We start from the raw sequence: 21,293 nt of genomic DNA on the forward strand, positions 1-21,293 counted from the left end.
TGCTTTTCTCTAGAGCTACTAGTTCTCCTGAAGAGAAAAGACGAACAGGCTTCATATTAAAAGATAAACAGGTTTTAGATGGAACTTTCCACTAAAGGAACATGATTTGCAATGACTGTTCTAAGTAATAACTACTTGTGTCTCTGATAAATGATTATATGAAAAGAAAAAAATGTTCAAGTCTATGCAAGGTTTGATGGTCTAAGAAAATGTTCTAAGGTATATAATGGTTTGAGGATATGAAAGTCTATGCTAGTTCTAAAGGTCTAAGATATATGAAGGTCTGAGGATGTGAAAGTTTAAATAAATTCTGAGGGTTACAGAAAGTGATTTGAGATGTAAATACAAGATGTAAAGGTATAAGTACATGATTTAAAGCATGTGAAAATGCCAAAGTTTCAGATTTCTTTCTCCTTCTTTGCTTTTGTTAGACTAAGATTTTAAAAGTTCAGAGTTTTAACATTGAGCAATGGAGTTTTGATAAACTGAAAGAGCACTGGCTACATACTGTTTAGTCACAAATTCAAGATTTTAGATTTCTTTTGGTTGTCTTCTAAATATAAACTTAAAGGTGCTTCTCACTGGGCTAAAGACATTTTTCTCAATATATATATGGCTCTCCGGACAAAGCAAAACTGTCTGTGTTTTTTATCCCAAATCTATAGCTTTTCTAGAACTCAAATGTGGGAGTCTACTCCAGCTGTTTTATAGACACCAGTTACCTACTTTTTCCACATTGTGGATTACTGTGGAATAATCCTCTTGTACATTGTAAAGATTTGTCATTCGAATTGGTTTAATAAAATGCTGATTAGCCAATAGCCAGGCAGGAAGTATAAGTGGGGTGGCCAAACTGAGAATGCTGGGAAGGAGAAAGGCAGACTTAGGAGTCACCAGCTAGTCTCAGAGGAAGCAAGATGAGAATGTCATACAGAGAAAATGTACCAAGCCATGTGGCTAAACCTAGATAAGAATTATGAGTTAAGTTAAATGTAAGAACTAGTTAGTAAAAGCCTGAGCTGCCAACTGATCATTTATAAGTAATATTAAACCTCTCAGTGGTTAGCTGAAAACTGGTGGGCAGGAGAGATCTGTCTGCCTATAGTGGACTTCAGTACAAATATACCACCTTTTTCTACATTATGCATTTCAATACAGATTGCTAATGCTAACATATCTGAAACTTTTATGTCTTTTGTAAACTAAGAAAAATCATGTAAGCTTCAGAGAACCTAGTGAGTCATAACTTGGATCCACCTTTCATAGTTCAAAACAATTCCAGATAAATACAACCTAACTTTCCCCACTTCTCTCTTCCTGAGGATGGAATATTCCCCTCTTTCTCTCTCTTCTGGTCTTGGGATGCCTCCCCTTCCCCAACTACTAGGATTAATAGGCCAGAAAATTCCAAGTGTAATACTTATCTTTAATTTCCTAAATTTTAATTTTTTTGTCCTTGGTCTATATCTGTTTCAGCAGATTTCCACTTGTATGACAAATATAACTTGCTATGGGTTATACTCATTGTTAATAATTAAGCTGTTTGGATGACAGCTGGGCAGGAAGAGATTGAGTGCAAGAACCAGACTAATAGAATTCTGAAAAAGGGGAGGTGGAGTCAAAAGACACCAGCCAGCCACCAAGGAAGCAAGACATGTAAGAAATTAGGTAACAAATCATGAGCTTTGTGGCAAAATATAGATAGGAAATAAAGGTTAATTTAAATGTCAGAGCTAGCTAGTAATAAGCCTGAGTCATTGGCCAATCATTTATAATTAATATAAGCCTTTTAATGATTATTTGGAAGTGGATGCTGTATGGACAGGACAGAGAAAAGTTTCCAAATATACACGTCACCCAATGGGAGCACTGATCGACATAAAAACTGAGAAGCTTAAAAAACATTCTGAACACACAGAAATGGAGCCACACTCAGTTTTCTAGTCTCAGAGCCTCATGTCAGAAGCATCTCTCCCCAGTGACATGTCTCCCAAGAGCTGCCTATGGGATGGAGCTGACTGATAGCCACCATGAGCTAAGCAGTATGGTGGGTTTCTGCAGTCACTCATGCAGACTGCAGTACAGAGAGGCTTCTCTCAGCCTCTGCCTGCAGGCTTAAAGTATCATCACAAACTGACAGCATGCTACATGGCAGTTTATGGTTTTGCTCATGCTAACCAAAAGGGTAAAAAAATACACAGTAAGAAGAGATTCGAACCAAAAAAAAAAAAAAAACTCTAAACAGGGAAACAGGGTACAGTCTGTTTAAAAATACATGTTGGGTTGAAAGAAAAAGGACAAACTCCTTAAAAAGAGAAATAGAGTAATAATAAAATATATAATAAACTACTTAAAGATGGAAATTATGCAGAAAGTCTGGATAGTGTACATTATTGTGTTGCCTTTAATTTTTTTGATGACTAATGAACAAATAATAACTGCTGAGAGACATTTGATTATAAAAGATTCTAGATTAGACCAACCTATATATTTTGAAAATATATTGACTTTAAAATTTAAGTTAGGGAGGTGGTGGTGCATGTTTTTAATTCCAGCACTCAGGAGGCAAAAGTGGGCAGATCTCTGTGAGTCTGAGGCCAGCCTGGTCTACAGAGTGAGTTTCAGGACAGCCAAGGCCTCATATTTCAAGAGAAACCTTGTCTCAAAAAATGAAAGAAAAAATAGAATGTGTTTGGCTAGCTAGTGGTGATGCATGCCTTTAATCTCAGCACTCAGGAGGCAGAGGCAGGCAGATCTCTGTGAATTTGAGGCTAACCTAGTCTACAGAGAAAATTCCAGGACATGCTCCAAAGCTACACAGAGAAAACCTGTCTCAAAAAAAAATAAGTAAAAAGATATGTTACTTTGAGAAAGAAGGTCTGCTTTTATTTCCACAGGAAATGAAAGGATCTGTATTCATTCTGTGTTAAAGAAAATCAGGTCTGATAGAGTAAGACCTTCTGAAAATCTCTGATGGGAACAGATGGCCCAAGTGATCCAATGTTTCAGAGTGCCTCTGTTGCAGTTTTCTCTGAGTTCTGCATCCAGAACAGCTTCAAGGCTGCTGGCTGAGATGAGCCAGCCTCACAGAATATTCCAGTCAGGACTTGATCATAACTGTTTTGTTGTATATAATTTTACTATATTGAGGTTAAAACCTTCCTTTTTAATTGGACAAAAATAGGGAAATGCTGTGGGTTATGCTCATTGTTAATAATAAAACTGATTTGCCAATAGCAGGGCAAGAAGAAACTGAGCAAAAGAGCCAGAGTAGGAGAATTCTGGGAAGGAGAAAGGTGGAGTCAGCAGATGCCAGCCAGCTGCCAAGGAAGCAAGGCATATAAAAATTGAGGTGACAAGCTATGAACTGTGTGGCAAGACATAGATAAGAAATATAGGTTAATTTAAATGTAAGAGCTACCTAGTAATAAGCTTGAGCCATTCAGCAAGCACTTGTAATTAATATATGCCTCTGTGTGATAATTTGGGAAGCAGTTGCTGGGTATTTGGGAGTTGCTGGTGGGACAGAAACCTCTGGTTACAACGTCTAAGCACCAGCTGCTGGCTGCAACTTGTTCCAAATGACTGCAAGCCCTGGATGTGCTGAAAGCTGATGTAGACCAGTCTAGCCAATGTGAATGCTGCCTGTTTCCAGCTGTGTCAGAGAACCAGATGTTTCTGATTAATGCCCCATTGGCTGATTTCCCCTTTTGCCTTTGAGTAACTTTTTAGCCTTCTTGGGCCCTGACCACAATGTCCTAGTTTTAGCAGGCAGTAGTTACAGAAGAGAGAAAATCACCCTTTGTTCCACAGCAGGCTGGAATGTTAGATCAAAAGGAAACTCCCTTGCATAAGGGACAAAATAGCTAACTATAGTGTCCATTGGCATACCAGAAAATGTACCTGTTAAAATGAAGTAGATGCAGATATAGCAACATGTTGATCCACTAGCTTAAATAGATCTATAAGGACACTTAACCTGCTCTATTTAAGACAGAGGGGTTAGTCTATAGGTTTAAGAGAAAATTGCTGTTATTATACAAACTATTCAGAAATCATTAGAAATAATATGGCTGTACTAAAAAAAAATCATTGCAAAAAAGAGGACCTGAGATGAAGTAAATAACTGGTTCCTATTCTCTTTCAGCCATCACAAAGCTCTTTTGCCATTCTGCTTCTGTTAATTGCCATTTGCTCTTGCATTATTGATATTTTAACTAAATGATAATTCCTGTCTGAGTACCATTAAGCTGATAGTTATTAGATCACAATATAGACAGGTACCTATCACAAAATCAAGGATTTGACTCAGGACACAACTTGAGGGGGAAATGTGAGAGCCAAAGTTACATTTTAAGTTTTAACTACTATACCTTAGAGATCTATGGAACAAAAATGCCTCTGATCTGCAAACCCCTTATGCAAGAAAAATAATTCCTGAAATGCTGGCGGCTATTGTTTATGAGAGATAATAGTCGCATGTTTTCACTCCCTAAATAAGTTTGTTTTACCCAACTACACTGGATGTGCTTAATGACATACGAGTGGGAGGTATGAAGGCAGGAAATATGTCAGTATATATGGTTGTCCATGATTAGACATGATGAGAAATAAAATGAATTATGCGTTTTCCTTCTTAAGCCCTTGCCATACATAAATCTGGACCAATTTCCACCTACCTGCATATAGACTTGGCCAGAACCCATGCACCTGGCCAGGATTTAATTAAATATTGTTTCAAATTTGGCTTTTAACAGTGGTAGTGGTCTTATTTTCAATCAGTGGGATTAACAATAAAAGGACCCAACAAAAAAGAGACTTATACAACAATTTATCTTATGAACATTGATGCACATATTCTCAATAAAATATTTGCAAAGAATCCAGGAATATTTCACAAAGATCATTCACCACGATCAAGTAGGCTTTATCCCAGAGAGGCAGGGATGGTTCAACAAACATTTCCTGATAAAGATAATGCACCATATAAACAGACAGAAAAAAAAAAAAAAAAAAAAAAAAAAAAAAAAAAAAAAAAAAACATGATCATTGGCATGGACCACACGGAAAATATTGCTGATTGACAAAGTTCCAGTATTTCATCATTGCAGACCACACTTCTACAGTCCTTTTAACTTTTATTTTATTGGTTATCATTACTAATTACTTTCCCTTTCAGAAATTTTTTTGTGGACTTTGATAAATAATGAAAATTTGTACAATGGTAGCTCTCTAAACAAAATAACTCTTTGGAAAAAATCACCACCACCTCCAAACCAGGAATCCCATTGTGCCCTCCTAATTACACCAAGAACAGGAAGTTAGAGTTTTGTTAGACACTCCTGATCCAAAGGATGAAATGCCTACAATTCAGTTTCAGAGACTGAGACCGTTAGGGGTAAGATTTCAACATTCCATTAGAAAAATCAGAATAGTACAGTATATTAGAAAAAGAGTAAAACACCAGGACATTCCCTTATGGGAGAATTATGAGGATAGAAGACCCACCAGCTCTGATTGTACAAAGAGGTAAGTCTTTGTCCTAGCCAATCACCCCAGCTTTTAAACTTTAGCCTCTAAACTTTAGGGAACAACCAATGTCACCATACCTCTAACTGTTGCAGCCCCAGTTACAGGCCAGCAGGAAGGAGTCCTGCAGGCAGATCTGACTACCACCATCCTCCACCAGACACTATAACCTACAAGGACTACTCCACCCCCCAAATCCACACATCTCCAAGACTGAAACTGCTCCCTGAGGCACAGACTCAACCAGCTCCAATTAGACCAAGAAGTGAGTCTTTGTTCTCCTAGCAGATCACCCCAGTCTCTAGGCTTTAAGCCCAGAAACACAGTGACTTTATACCCCACCCTTTGCAGCCCCAGTTGTAGACCAGTAAACAGGACTCTTGCAGGCAGGCCCAACAACCACCACCTCCCACCAGAATCTGTGACCACAAGCCCCATGCCACCCCCTTAACCCACCCAACCTCTGACACCTCAGATGCTCCATGAGACACAGACTCTGCCAGCTCAGATTGAGTCAAGAGCTCTGATTGGACCAAGAGCTCTGATTGGACAAAGAGCTCCAATAAGACTGAAAGTGTTAAATGATCCAAGAGTGGCCCCCTAAGACAGACACTGTTTGCACTGACTGAAGGAAGAGATGGAAAGACGCCAGTGCAAGAATAAATTCAACACCTTAAAGAGCTATATGGCCATAGTGGTTCTACATTAGCAAGACTGAGCATCCCAACATAGAAGAAGCAGAAGAAAATGGCCTTAAAAATGACTTCAAGAAGATGATAGAGGACTTTAAAGAAGAAATGAAAAATTCCTTTAAAGAAATCAAGGGAAAACAAACAAAAAGCTTCAGTTTATATCTTTTTGAAGTTATGACGATCATGATGAACATACTTATGCATGTAGAAAAATACGACAGAAACAACTGATGAAAGAACATACTTATGTGTGTGAGAAAATATGACAAAAAGCAAAAGGAAAGAGTGGGGAGGAAGAGTGGGAAGGAGGGGAAAACAATATCTCTTTTAAAGTATATGAATTTTGACACACCTAAATAATGCATTTAATTACAAGCATGACAGAAGTGTTTTAACTTTGTAGTGTATATGCCTTCATGAGTCTCATTTTGTATAAAACATACATTTAGCAAGTATGTAATCAAAAACACATGTTAATCTTTTGTAAGAAAAGTTTTTCTTCCATAAACACAGTTTGATTATATCTCTGATTTCATAAGAAGTTAATTCATTTGACACACTACTATATTCTTATATGTGATGAACAAGACAACCACACAAAACTCACATAACTGATATTATTCCTTTTGCAGTCATATGCTCCATGCTGCACAATCAAGAAAGCAATTGATACTGATGCATATTGGTGACAGAACTGGTGAGATTAGAGAGTAGACAAAAAGAGGAGCCATGGGCAGCTTTGGCAAACTACAAAGCAGAAGACACCAATTCCGGACTTTTGCTATGTCGATTATAACATCCTGTGATGGTTCGCATCTGAACACTTTCTCTCCTAAACTTTCTATGATCTAATGACTTAGCATCCTATACTTAGCAAATACCCAGTAGTGTCACACTGACCACAATCCATCCTACCACTTATTTCTTATTGTAATTTTTCATCCACTGATTCTCAGCATGGCTTTGATTATGTGTTTCTATGTTTCGATGCTATGTTCACAATTAATTGTGGATGCCTTTATTTCACATCCAATGGAATGGAACCCTACTACTGTGGAAACATACCCATGGAATAAAGAATGCATTGTTTTAAAAATAACAACATGCATGATTATTACTTGTTAACTAGACCAAGGAATATGACCAAACTTGGATGGCACTACCCTTCATTTTGCATATTTAAGACAAGTTAACAAATAGCCTAACGTGTTGACCATCAATGCAATATGTCTTTTTTTTTCTTTTTGGTTTTTCAAGACAGTGTTTCTCTACGTAGGTTTTGCACCTTTCTTGTAACTCACTCTGTAGCCCAGGCTGGCCTCAAACTCACAGAGATCCGCTTGCCTCTGCCTCCTGAGTGCTGGGATTGAAGGTGTGCACCACCACAGCCCAGCCAATGCAATATGTCCTATGACTAAATTTATAACAATGAGGAAGGACATATTAGAACACATGGAGCAAGCAGATAAAATGAAAGCCTGCCTGAGAATGAAAGAATATCAGACAAACATTTAGATGCAAACTCAGACACAGGTGAAGTGTTTTTGCAGAAGAGGAGTATTCCCAAATTCTAACACTTGAGATTTGGTATTAGCTGCATAGAAAACACAAAATTTGTCTTTACAGCATCACATCAGGCATTGAGAAGCCACTGCCTTTGGTGGCATCACCTTGTTTTACAGAAGCACTATTCCAATTCAAATACCCTGAAGTACTGGTCAAACTTTGATTGAATTATCTTCCTCTAAGGACCTAAAACATAAAGCATGAGGCACAATATGCATGACAAAGTAAGCCTAAAGATTACAATTGCCATGTGGGAAAGAAAAGATTAATTTTAAAAAATTCTCACTTCCTCTTTAAGAGAGGAAAAGAAAACAACAGTAATATGTAATTATATAAGTATATCAGAATTGAAGTAGGATAGTCATGATGAAAAATATAATGAGTAGGGGAGTTTGAATGCAAACATACCATAGGATATGGGAATTTTTAACTCTAGAAATTAATAAAAAAAAAAATAATGGCACTTACTGTAGGTGCAAGTCTGTGTAAAAATATGGCTCAGTGGCATGAGGAAGTTTGTTGCCTGTATAAATCATATGAAGAGGGAAAAATGCACCAATTACCACATCTCCTTCATGATGAAATTCTTCTGTGATTCTCCAATAGCACTCAGAGCTATTATAGGCCCACAAAAGATAAGGAATCTGCAGAAGACAGGAAATAAAAATTGAGGAGAACATTCTACTAACACGTGTGTCTACACAGCTATCAGTCTGCTAGATGCAGACCTCAGTGTTCAGCATATTTGTACTCAGCTAGTACATTTGTGGACATGTGTGCTTCTAACTATGTTGATGAGTGAGGCTGTCACAATTATCAACTCAAGATCGTTCCACTTCCATTGGGAGGTTTGAAACTTTCTCTTCCCTTTGGCTCTGCATCTGTGGCTCTGTGTTCATTTGAAAAACAAGCTGTAAGATGTTTGTGGATCTTAGGCTATAGCCACAGGCATCATGATTTCAGCCAACATAACAGACAGCAAAAGCTCAGTGATGTCATCCTCTTGGGCCAATTTGATTGCAAATGTGAAGGAATTTGTCAAATGTAAACAGCACAGACTAATGCCAACAGGTTACATCAGAGCATGCCTTCTAGGGAAAAGGGCCAGAAAAGGTCCATGCTTGGCTTATACAGTCAAAAATAAGTGGGTCATCAGGCTTTCCAGGACCAAAGGCAACCTATGTCATTCTTCCTTGACTATTGTCTGTTTGAGTCTCAGAATTTCATTCTATGATACATGTGCATCTGCAGACCAATATGATGTCCACATTCAACATATTCAGTTTCTTTTTCCCTTTGGGAATAAGAATTACCCTGTTTCTTGTATTCCTCAATTTCAAATAAACCCCTTACTTTCTTAGCAGAAATCAAGTTTCTTGTTCATAATCTGTGCTCTGAGCTTGTGCACCATACCTGTTTTCTTTCATTCTTGGAAATTGTCCAATGAAGGCCACGTTCTCATAACCTATCCATGCATCTAGAACTCTGGGTTCAACTACTATTTACCATTTTCTTAGAACATGAGTTGTGTGAGAAATTCCTCTTTCCTCCATCAATGATAATAGCTGAAAAGCATCTAAATGCATTCTACCACCCAATATATTGAATGGAACTATCTTGAGCAAGGCTCTACTTTGTAGTCCACAGAAGAAGGTTAAGGCAGTGAAACTATTGTGCATTACACTGTGGCAATGTATGGTGGTCCACTCAATAAAGAAATTACTCTAAGAAAGGAAAGAAGAGTGGAGTAAAAGAAAGTCCAACTGTAGCAACAATAAGAAACACTATATTAAGAAATGCTAAGTGGTCAAACTGTATCTTGTTGGATTTTTTGTTTCCAATTGACAGCATATAATGAGTATATGTACAATAGACAGGATCATGATGAGATTGTGTGCCATGAAAAGTTGCTTAGTACTTAGTAGCACACAGTTCAGGACCATTCTGGATCACACAGTAAGCAATTTTATTCCTAGACACTTGGTGCTGAGTCTGTAGAGTGAGAACTTTTACAAACTCATCAAACAAGACTTTTTAACACAGGATACCCATTAGACTTAAACATGTGTGTTTTGGGGGAGTGTCCTAGTGATGTGGCAGGACACATTATTAAATAATTTTCTCTTAGTGTTTTCTGGCACACCTCTTTTTCAATGTGTGAAATGAGTGATCTTGAAAAATATAATATATGCAGATTCAGGCAAAATTGTACAAGAGAAAAATAGGACACAGCAACTGTCACTCACGAGTGTTTTAGGATAAGTTGGAAGAATCGTAAGTGTTTAGGCAAATGAGATTAAATTGTCAGACAGGTTCTAGTACTGACTGTTCGTGTGCAACCATACAACACTGATCTCCCTTTCATCATCTAATCAGTAAGGGAAAGACCAAGTCAGCTCTGTGCTTTCCTTCATGTCTTTCAATTCTTGATTAAAAAAAAAAAAAGGTACACTTAAAAGTTTTGCATTTATGGCAGGGCAGTGGTGGCACATGTCTTTAATCACAGAACTCCTGAGACAGAGACAGGCAGACTTCAAGAGTAGCCTGGTATGCAGAGTGAATTCTAGGACAAGCCTCAAAGCTACACAGAGAAACTCTGTCTTAAAAAAAAAAAAAAAGAAAGAAAGAAAGAAAGAAAGAAAGAAAGAAAGAAAGAAAGAAAGAAAGAAAGAAAGAAAGAAAGCTTCACATTTAGGACAAACACTCAAACTATACTGCAATGCAGACCTAACAAGAATATAAAATTTATAAGGAAATGCATATGAAGAGATTCTCAAAACTGTTTAACAAATCTTTCAAAATTAACCTTTTCTGTCTTCATCAGAAATATTGGATCATAGGTCTGGTTGACAAATACATTTGTCATTCTAAGAGTCTAATGCATAAAATGTTAGACTGTGCTCCTCTGCAGTTCTATGTAGTGGAAAATCTGCCAGTGGATTTGCAATTCCAATTTCAAGAATGTACTCAATACATGGTTACTCCACAGTCCATGTCAAAATGGAAAATCTAGAGATGAGATTGTGGTGTAGAATTGTGTGCATTATCCCTCAAAAGAATATGAATGGCTCTTTCCTCCCTGCAACTTTTCCCATGTTTTACTCTAAATGAGGGCACAGATAAAATTATATTTTAATTAAAATTTGTAAACACACACACATATGAGATCATCATGAAAGCCACAAAAAATTAATAAAAATAAGACATAAATTTTATAAGAAAAAAGCAATGAAATTCAGAGATTTCTCCCCTGCAAGTACTCTACCTTTGTCATCCTGTCCAGTATGACAATTTTTTCTTATTTTCACTTTAAGCTGTCTATTAATTAAATTACTCAACTGGTTTTTAATATATTTTTTCAATTTATTTATTTTATTTGTATGGATGCTTTGTCTGCATGTGTGTCTCGCCACATGTGAGCAGGAGCTGAAGAGGATCCACAGAGATGAGGAATCTCATGAAACCTGAAATACATATGGTTGTGATATCTCTTGTGAGTGCTGCGACTCAATTTTGACCCTCTGGAAGAGAAAGAGGTACGCTTAACGCTGAATACTCTCTCAAGTTCTTCTCAAGGCTTTAAAAAGGAAGTCTCCATGTTATTTTTCAAGCTCCATTCCTGTTGTTTCTGACAAGATATATTGTTTTCTAATGCTCCCTCTCAAGATGTGATCATGACTCTCATGGCTCTTTGTCCTAGTAAAACTCACTCCTGAATGGTACAGAATTTAGCTCCTTTCCTGAAACAACCCAACCTCAGCTTTCTTTCTTCTCTTTCTTACACAGACTCACAGATGTCTTTGCAAAACCCATCCAAATTATTACCAAAGAAGAAATGTTTTACTTTTAATATCATTCACCAAACTCTAAAAAAGGAGTTACCGTGATCATTAGAGTCGCATGGCTGGCTTGTTGTGCAGTGGAGTGTATAGCAGAAGCGTTGCTCTGCGTGATGTGTGATGGTGTTCTGAAGACAGAGACTTTAATCTCTCATTAAAGTATTGTAACTGTAAACACATATTTTAAAGCAATCAGTGAAGGGTCTGAAATAATATTAATTCCTGTGTAAATGTCACACATAACAGTTCTGTGAACTACCAAATCACTTCTATCAGCCTTGAAGGTTTCATAATGATCCTTTCCATTTACCAAATATTTTACCCCTGAGAAGTGATAGCCATCATTATTTCTATCAGTGTCATGTAGGGTAGAAGAGAGTAGAGACTAAACTTCAAGGATAGTAAGTGAGATAATCCAGTTGGCCAAGAAATCCTCAAATGTTATTCAAATCTGCTACAGAGCAAATCAGAGAAAGTGGAGACATGGAGACAGGAGATGTGGATGCCATGAACATGAAATATAAGTGGGGTACCATCCCCGATATCAATTTCTACTACAGAACTCAAGTAATAAAAACAGCATGATACTGGCATAAAAACAGACACATTGATCAATGGGATTGAATCAAAGTCACAGACATAAATCCACAGACCTATGGACATTCAATTTTTTTTACAAAGAAGCCAAAATTATGCAATGGAAAAAAGAAAGCTTCCTTAATAAATGGTGCTGTTTTAACTGGAAGTCCACATGTAGAAAAATGCAAATAAATCCATATCTATTTATGGTGATATTTTATTTGTGCTGAAATGTGATTTTATTTGTATGTTAATAAAGAAAAGTGCTTGTGGGTCAGAGCTAGTGGCAAGCCATAGCAGAAGTCTGGCAGTGGTAGCACACACCCTTAATCTCGATCACATGACAGGTAGATCTCTGTGTGTTCAAGGATACCACCAGCATGGAGACACACGCCTTTAATCTCAATACCAACCATAGAGACCTAGAGGTCTGTATAGACAGGCAGTGACGAGGAGGTCATGTGGTTGGGTTTACAACCAATGAGAAGGCAGAACGGAAAGTCAATAAAAAGACAGACATGCAGGAAGTAGGTCTCTTTCTCAGGGGAAGGACAGCAGAGGCAGCGAGGGGTAAGAAGGCAGTTTTAGTCTCAGCTCTTAGCTACTGCTCTGACCTCTTGGGCTTTTAACTCTGCATTTGGCTCTGTGTTTCTTATTTAATAAAACCATTACATCTACATCTATTACCCATGCTTAAAACTCAAGTCCCAGTAGATCAAATAACTCAACATAAATCCACTGAACCTTCTAGAAAAGAAAGAGGGTAAGAGCCTTGATCATGTTGGAACAGGAGACAAAATTCCTGAATAGAACACCAGTAATTGACACAAGTATTGACTTATACCTCCCGATCTCTGCTCCTTTCTTCTTAGAACTCCCCAATACTGCCTACCACCAGGAAGAGAACCTGCACCATGTTTGGGGGCACGATTTGTGTGGTCATCTCCAGAGTCTCACTGCATTACAGTGATCCTGACATTGACCATAATTACTCAGCTGTTAAAAATCATGAGATCAAGAAATTTGAAGGCAAATGGATGGAACTAGAAAAAATCATCCTGAGTGAGATAACTCAGACCCAGATAGAAAAACATGGTATGTTCTCTCTCATAATTAGATATTAACTATAAAGTAAAGGATAACCATGCTACAATCCACAGACCCAGAGAGGCGATGTAACAAGGAGGCCCCTAAGGGGGATGCCTAGATCTCCCTTGGAAGGGAAAATAGAAGAGATCTCCTGGGTGGACTTGGGGTGATTGGGGAGGTAAACCTGAGGGATTAAATTGGAGGTTGATGGTTGAGTAGAGTACTTTAAAAGATTACATTTAAGATTCAAGTAGAAACCTGATGCAAGGAAAACTCCCATGAATCTACAAGGATGACCCCAGCTAAGACTCCTAGCAATAATGGATATCTCCTGTGATCAGATTGATGACTACACCAATTGTCATAAGAGAACCTTCATCCAGTAACTGAGGGAAGCAGATGAGATCCACAACCAAATATTAAGCCAAGTTTGGGGGATCCTGCTGAAGAGAGGGAAGAAGGATTGTAGGAGCTAGAGGGATCAAAGTCATCACAAGAAGACCCACAGAAAGAACTATCCTGGCTCATTCATATGAGCCACAGAGTCTGATGTAACAACCAGGGAGCCTGCAGGGAACTATCTTAAGTCCTCTACATATGTGTGACAGTTGTGTAGCTTGGTCTACTTGTGGGACTCCTAACAATGGGAGTGAGGGCTGTCTCTAATGTTTTGGCTGGCTCTTGGGAACCTATTCCTTACACTGGATTGCCTTGCCCAGCTTTAATTCCAGGGGAGGAGATGAGTCTTACTGCCACCTGATTTGTCACGCTTTGTTGATACCCAGAACAGAAACAGAGGAGTGGATGGTGGAGGAGAAGAGGGGAGGTAGGAGTGGGCAGGAATAAAAGGAGAGGAGGGAGAGAAAAATTGTGATCAGAATGTAAAATAAATAAATGAATAAATAACACTTTGGTCTTAGGGTTTCTATTGCTGTAAAGAGACACAGCAAATCTTATAAAGAAAAACATTTAATTGGGACTGGCTTATAGTTCAGGGGCTTAGTCCATCATTATCATGGAGGAAGCATGGTGGCTTGCAGGCAGACATGGTGTTGAAAAGGTAGCTGAGATTTCTACTTCTGGATACGCAGGGAATATGAAGAGACAATGAACCAATAGACCAGGTTTAAGTTTCTGAAACCACAAACTCCACCCCCATCAGTGACACATTTTCTCCAAGGCCACACCTACTCAAACAAGACCACACTTCCAAATAGTGCCACTCCCTGTATGCCTGTGGGAGGATTTTTATTCTAACCACCACATTAAGGATACTCTACACCCTGAAGTATCAAATATTTACCCAAATTTTAGTTTTATATAAATAAACATATCTGTTTCATGGTTATGTAAATTTACTTGTATTCTTAAACCATGATATAATTATATACATACTTCATAATTGCATACTTAATTGTAAAATTTTATATATATATACTAAGTGATTAAATTTAAAACAGAGTTAAGTTATGTAAGATAAACATTGAACAAATTCTGCCAGATGCTAGCTGCAGGAAATCATGGAGTTGGCCTGCTCTAGCTGACTTAAGAATCATGAATCCTACCCTTCTTCTCTTTCTCTTCCACTTTTTCGTCCCACAAGGTGTGCACACTCAACTTCTCTCTCTCTCTTCTCTGTCTTTCTGTCTCTTTCTTTTCTATCTTTCTCTTCATGTCTCTATTATAATAAACTCTCCACATGGATACAGCATCTGGGTTGCAAATTACTGTCTGCTGCTGATGCCAACATCATGCCCACATGGCATCTGTGTAGCCTGCAACTGCGTCTACCCAACATGTTTCCCTACATGCATGGGATACTCTCAGGGGTCCCCCCATGCAATAATTCATAACAGATACAGGATAGACAGAGTAGGAGGGGCAACATTTGTTTGCATTTTATTCACAACATTTGTGAACTTTATTGCTGGTGGAAGGAGTTAAAGCAGAACCCCACAGATTGATGAAATGATGGACTTCATCCTTTTTTCTCTGAAGAGTGATATCTCAGTCCCAGAACTTGGTCCTGGTTAGGAAGAATAATTCGGAGAGAATTAGATACAATGGGACCAGAAAAAAATTTCCTAGTGATGCTTTTTAGCTTTGAAAGGAAATAAAATCCATAATGGATAAAAAAAAAAAAGTGTAGTGATATTTTGTTTGTGCTCTAAAAATAAAGTTTGCCTAGAGACCTGAGTGCAGAGCTAGCCACTAGAGGCCAGGCAGTGGAGACACACACCTTTAATCCTAGCACTTGGTATCTCATGCCTTTGATCCCAGTACTTGGGAGGAAAAAATAGGAAGTAATATGGCTAGGCAGAGAGAGGACGTGATAAGGCAGGGTGGAAACAGGAGCTTGGCTCTTTTGTCTGAGGATTTGGGGGAAGTAAGAAGTCTCTCTAGTGTATGGCTCCTTTACTTCTCTGATCTTTCAGCATTTACTCGATATCTGACTCTGAGTTTGTATTAAGACCAACTATAATTATCACTACAAAAGATACACAGTTAAAATTAAAAGTGAAAGTGATCAGGACAAAGCAGAATTAATACTGGGAACAGGAGAAAAATTAGAACCTGAATATATATTATCTAGTGTCTCTGTGATGAAGTTGACTATCTTCCTCCTTGTGCTAATCTTGCCTCTGCACTTCATGCTCCAATTTCTTCCACTCTTAACCCCTATCCACCAAGTACAGTTCCTGATAACATGGGAACACTTTTTTGCTGCTTCCCTTTATCTCTTACTAAGGCTATTAAGGAGATTTCTCACCCCTGGATAAAAGAATCAACTCCTTTTAAGTCACAGTACTGATCTCTAATGCAAGAGGCTCTGTACTGAGCCCAGACAATGGGAGAAGACATGGAAGTATTTTTCCCTTTTCCTGGTTTGTGAAATGGCCAACCCTCATAACCTGTGGCAGCAAGTTAAAAATTACATACTCATTTCATTTAAGACTCTTAAGGATCTTAGGAAGGCTTGTGCTCAATATGAGACAACTGCCTCTTTATATTGTATCTCCTTGATTCTATCTCTGGAGATGCTTTTGAACTCTAATTGGAAAACCTTCATACAAGCTGGTCTTACTGGGGGTAAATATTTACTGTAGAAGGCTGATTATTCAGAAAGATGTCAGGAGCAAGCTAATAGATATAAGCAAAATAATGCATCCATAACTTTTTTTAAGATTTATTTATTATGCATACAGAAGAGGGGTGCCAGATCTCATTACAGATGGTTGTGAGCCACCATGTGGTTGCTGGGAATTGAACTCAGGACCTCTGGAAGAGCAGTCGGTGCTCTTAACCTCTGAGCCATCTCTCCAGCCCGCATCCACAACTTTTGAAGTGTTCACATGAGGAGGCATGTACAGTGATGCTCAACAGCAGATAAAATATCCTCCTGAGGCTTCTGGACAAATAAAAGCTTTTGCACTACAAACATGTTGGAAATTCCCAGATTCTTGAAGAACAACAAAGGAACATTCTAAAATTAGGTACAGGCCTGATGAGACACATCAAGATTTTGTTTCTCTTCTTTTGCAGGACATCAGTTACCTGCCAGTTGATAGAGAGGCAGAAATGACTATTGTCAAGCAGCTGGCATATGAGAATGCTAATGCTTCATGCCAGACTGTTATCTGTCCCTTTGGAAAGAAAGGAGATGCTAATGATTACATCCACTTCTTAACTAATATTGGGCCTTCATATATTCAAGAGTTATCTTTGACTGCAGCCCTCTAAGGGCATACAGTGCCTCAATTATTGGCAGTCATGCAACAAGAAAAAAATAAGAGTAATGATAGTGGATTAATTTCCTAAAACTACCAAGCTTTCTCTGATACCCTCTGTATAAGTATTTGTACATATCACTAAAGATGGTAAGAGTAACCTAGTTTCTAGAAATGCTTCACTGGTCTAGACTCACTCAGATGCTTCTGTAAAACAAGTGGAATTACCCTAAGCCTCTAAACTGATATTCTGACACAAAATATGCAGTTCTGGCAGTACAGCATCTAGAAACAGGTGGATCACTTCATCAGATTTATTACAATGAATTCAATGAGAATTAGAGACATAGGAAAATCCAGTTTGTTTTGCATATACTAGGTCACATTCTAATCTTCCAGGCCATTTGTCTGAGGGAAATGTTAACACTGTCTCTTTTCCTAGGAACTAACAACCTAAATGAAACATGAGAACCATGTTAAAGCTTTCATCAAAGCATTGAAAATTTTCATTGAAAAAAAATGTTTTTCACTAACTAAAGAACAGGCTCACTTTAGAGTTAAAGAATACCCTTCATGTGTAAGAGTTAATATCAAGTCTCTAGCCTCTTATGCGTAAGTCCTGGAGTATTACTACCAAATCACATAGATGTTACCCATGTCTCCAGTTTGGGGAAGTTAAAATATGTTCAAGAGATTGTACAGACTTATTTTTTCACTTTTTCTCTTCTCTGATCATGAGAAACACTTAGGGATATGATCAGCTTTTTATTCAGAGCTTTTGCTGGTTTAGTTCCCTGTAAAACATTAAAAACTGACAATGTTCATGCATATACTGCTGAGCCTTTTCAGGAATTTGGCAAACAATATGCTGTAATTCACATAACAGGCATTTCATATAACCCTCAGAACAAATCTTTTCTGGAAAGAGGTAATGGACAACTTAAACATTATTTAAAAATAAAGGAGGGGGATAAGGGTATTATGGTTAATCCTCATAATATTTTATCTTCTATGTTTTATAATTCAATTTTTTAAAAATTGGGCAAAGACAGCCATACTGCTTTAGACTATTGTGTGGCTCCTCCAAAAGCAACCCAGGGGCATAGTCCTTTGAAGACATGCTATGTCAGGTCATTGGAATGGCCTGGGTCTAATAACCCACTGGAGCTAAGGCTATCTCTGTGTTTTTCCTCAGAGTGCTAAAAAAAAAAACTATGTGGATACCTGAAAGACTGACTTTGACCTATGGAAGAGGAATGAAGAAGATTGAAAATGTTTACAGAAGCTACCCCTAAAGCAAAGAAAGGAAATGGGGCAATGGAACCATCACACCGTGAAAAACAGTGTTTCTCTATCACCAATGACTGAGATGAAAACCTAAGGGGAAAGGGTTGATGAAACCTAAGGGGAAGGTTGTCGCTGCAGAACTGCTTTTCCTTGCTATGCTGTCTCTGTTGAAGGTATCTGTTACTGCTGTTCATATAGTTCCCTAGGCAAAGATGGTCACATGTTAATTTAAGCAATAATGTTCAGACATTTGCATGATGAAATAAATACTAACTATTCAGCATTCAAAGTTAGATAAATTACCATCCTTCATTGCTGTGAAAAACCTAGCAAAGACTTTTGGTCATTGTTTTTGGTATAACTGTAATTGGATTTGTAAATTGTAGTCTAGAGGCATGTCTCTGGGAATTTTTTGTTGGTTATTCTGGGAAGCATTTGAGCCTTAAAATAGATTTGCTACCCATGTCTGCTTTGAAGATTTACTTGTATACTCTGAAAATAAAAAATAAAAAGGGGGATCTATAGGGAATCATGGAGCTGGCTTGGTCTAGCTGACTTGAAAGATATGTGTCATAGGTTTTTCAGTTTAGAGTCCATGGCTCCTGGAGCACTATATGCCCTTCGGTTCCTGAGAAACTGAAGCACTTCTTCAGGCAGTGGAGCATAGGTGGTTCTTCAGGCCACCTATGTATCTCTGCATTACCTAAAAGTCAGAGAAGCATATAGAAGCTTGCCAGAAAAATTGGTCTTAGACATTCATCTTGTGTACCCTATATAGCTTGTAAATATCACTGTATGCTGGCAACTACAATTGTGTTCTTCCTGGTAACTGCCATTACAGTCTGTTTCTGAAAAGGGTATAAAATTCTGATTGCTTGCAACAAAGTTGTCACAGCTTAGGCGTTACATGAATTGCTAAACAGTCTTATAAAATAAAAATCACGGAGCCAGAAATTGAGGGTGAAGCTGAGAGAGCAAAGGAATAGGACAAGCAACAAGCCAACCTTACCTGACTGACTTTCAATCTCCAAAGAGACCTACTTCCTGTATATACATGCCTGTATTCCTTTCTGTTCTAACTCATTTTCTCTCTCTGCCCAACTATATCACTTCCTCTTCCTGCCCAGCTCTGTCACTTCCTATCTGTGTGTACAGACCTTCAGACCTTTATGGTTAACTAGTGTTGGAATTTAAGTCATGTGCCACCAAGTCAGTGTGGCCTTGAACTCACAGAGACCCAGACAGATCCCTTGCTTCCTGAGTGATAGGATTAAAGATGTGTGCTACCATTGCCTGACTTCTATGTCTAATATAGGGGCTGATCCTCAGATAAACTTTGTTGGGGGACACAGATAGAATATCACCAAATTTCCCCTCTTTTTATCTAAAAAAAATGTTATAACTAATATAAGAAAACTATATAAAATAAGTACAATAACTATATATAATATATACAAGCAATAATAGATCAACAATGTCTAGTCCATTTGCATTTGACAAATTCAGTGAAAATACTTCATTATCTATCCTATTTTGGTGAGTCCAAAATGTACATAATTCACTTTCTATCCTATCTTGTATTACCAACAGAAAACTATCTTATGATGTCTTTCAATTTCTTTTAATAGCTAAAGGATTTCGTTTGTTTGCAACTAAGCTTGTTAATACTATATAATGAAAATGTACAAAGAATAATGTTGCAGTTTTTGGTTAGATTTAAGTCAAAGACATTCTTTACTAAGGAATCTTCAAATGTGAATTCCTCAGAAATGTCCGTAAGCCATTGATCTCAACAACTGTCTCTGAATATCACCTTACTTTGGAAGGTATTGGCAGACATTTGAATTAAAACTCAAGAGTTTTCCAAAATAAAACTGTAATTAATAAAACTATATTCTCAAACTAAAACAATTTTAATAAACTTTCCTTTCCAAAACAATAGTAAAGGAAACAAGGCATTTTGTAAAATGTGGTCCTGAACAAGTCACAGTAAAAATAAATGTGTACTTAACTCCCACCTCAACTGCTCTCTGCTCACAGCCTCAGGACCAAGGCTAACAACAGCCAATAAGCAACTTCAGGCAGGGAGCTGCCAAACCAAGCTCTAACAGTTGAACATGGAGGCCTTAGGGGAGTTCGGAGGAACTTGGACAAAAGATCCAGATCCTTGCTGAAACTGATGAGAAGGTGAAGTAGCTCCTCCCAAGGAGCAGTGCTGCAAGGCCTGGCCCGGTCCTGCACCCCTCTTTAGTGAGTTTCCTTTCTGAATTGTAAACAAGAAAAACTGTAAATGTAACAATCTAATCTTAAACTCCCTCAGAGACCCAAAAAGGAAATAATATTAACTAGTAAAACAGGAAGTGAAAACAATTTCCAAAAAGTGTGAGTTATGACAAAAACAGTCAGCTGCCTGGACAGTCACCTGAAGTTTCTCAGCAATGTTGATACATCATCTTTGGCCTACAGGCTTAGCATATCTGACAGACTCATTTATGAAGCAGGATGTATGCAAGGCCTACAGCTCAAGCCCACATTTGATGCAAGAATTCCATGTACCAGATAAACTTGAATTCCACCATTGTCCTGTCATGATTCATGATTTTAAATTCTGTAAATTGCTGGTATTTTTGGAATTCAGCTTCCCATTCTTCTCAGCTTGAAGGTGGCCTCATCTCATTTATTAAATGCCAGTCTACCATTGGGAGGCCAGACTCCATCAGCCTAGTTACTCCTCCACAAATAACTGTTCCAGCTGCTGTTCCACTGCACACCAGGAGACATTGGCCCACTGCCTGCTCAGCTGCATTTGAAGGAAGGGGCAGCGTACCTTTTCCAGATTACAAAACCATTTCGGCAATGGTACCATATTGCCCAGGCCTCAAAGGATGCCTGATACCAAGCTGCAACCACATTTGTCTTGGCAAGGATTGGCAGTCCTTTGTTTTGTGTCTTGCTTTTCCATTTTGGACAGCATACTGTCAGCA

At 38.1% G+C, this 21,293-nt stretch overlaps 1 protein-coding gene across 1 annotated transcript in view; it reads right to left on the bottom strand.

The window, feature by feature from the left end:
* LOC114685183 (vomeronasal type-2 receptor 116-like) overlaps window positions 1-8,467 on the bottom strand; it is a 54,874-nt gene extending 46,407 nt beyond the window's left edge. The window contains exon 1 of the mRNA XM_028859794.1: window positions 8,256-8,467. Within this exon, the coding sequence (XP_028715627.1) occupies window positions 8,256-8,467 (212 nt within the window). The remainder of the gene's footprint in view (window positions 1-8,255) is intronic.
* Between the last annotated feature and the right edge of the window lie 12,826 nt (window positions 8,468-21,293).

Source organism: Peromyscus leucopus, chromosome 1 (genome assembly GCF_004664715.2).
Source record: "Peromyscus leucopus breed LL Stock chromosome 1, UCI_PerLeu_2.1, whole genome shotgun sequence".
In the NCBI taxonomy this organism is placed as follows: Eukaryota; Metazoa; Chordata; class Mammalia; order Rodentia; family Cricetidae; genus Peromyscus; species Peromyscus leucopus.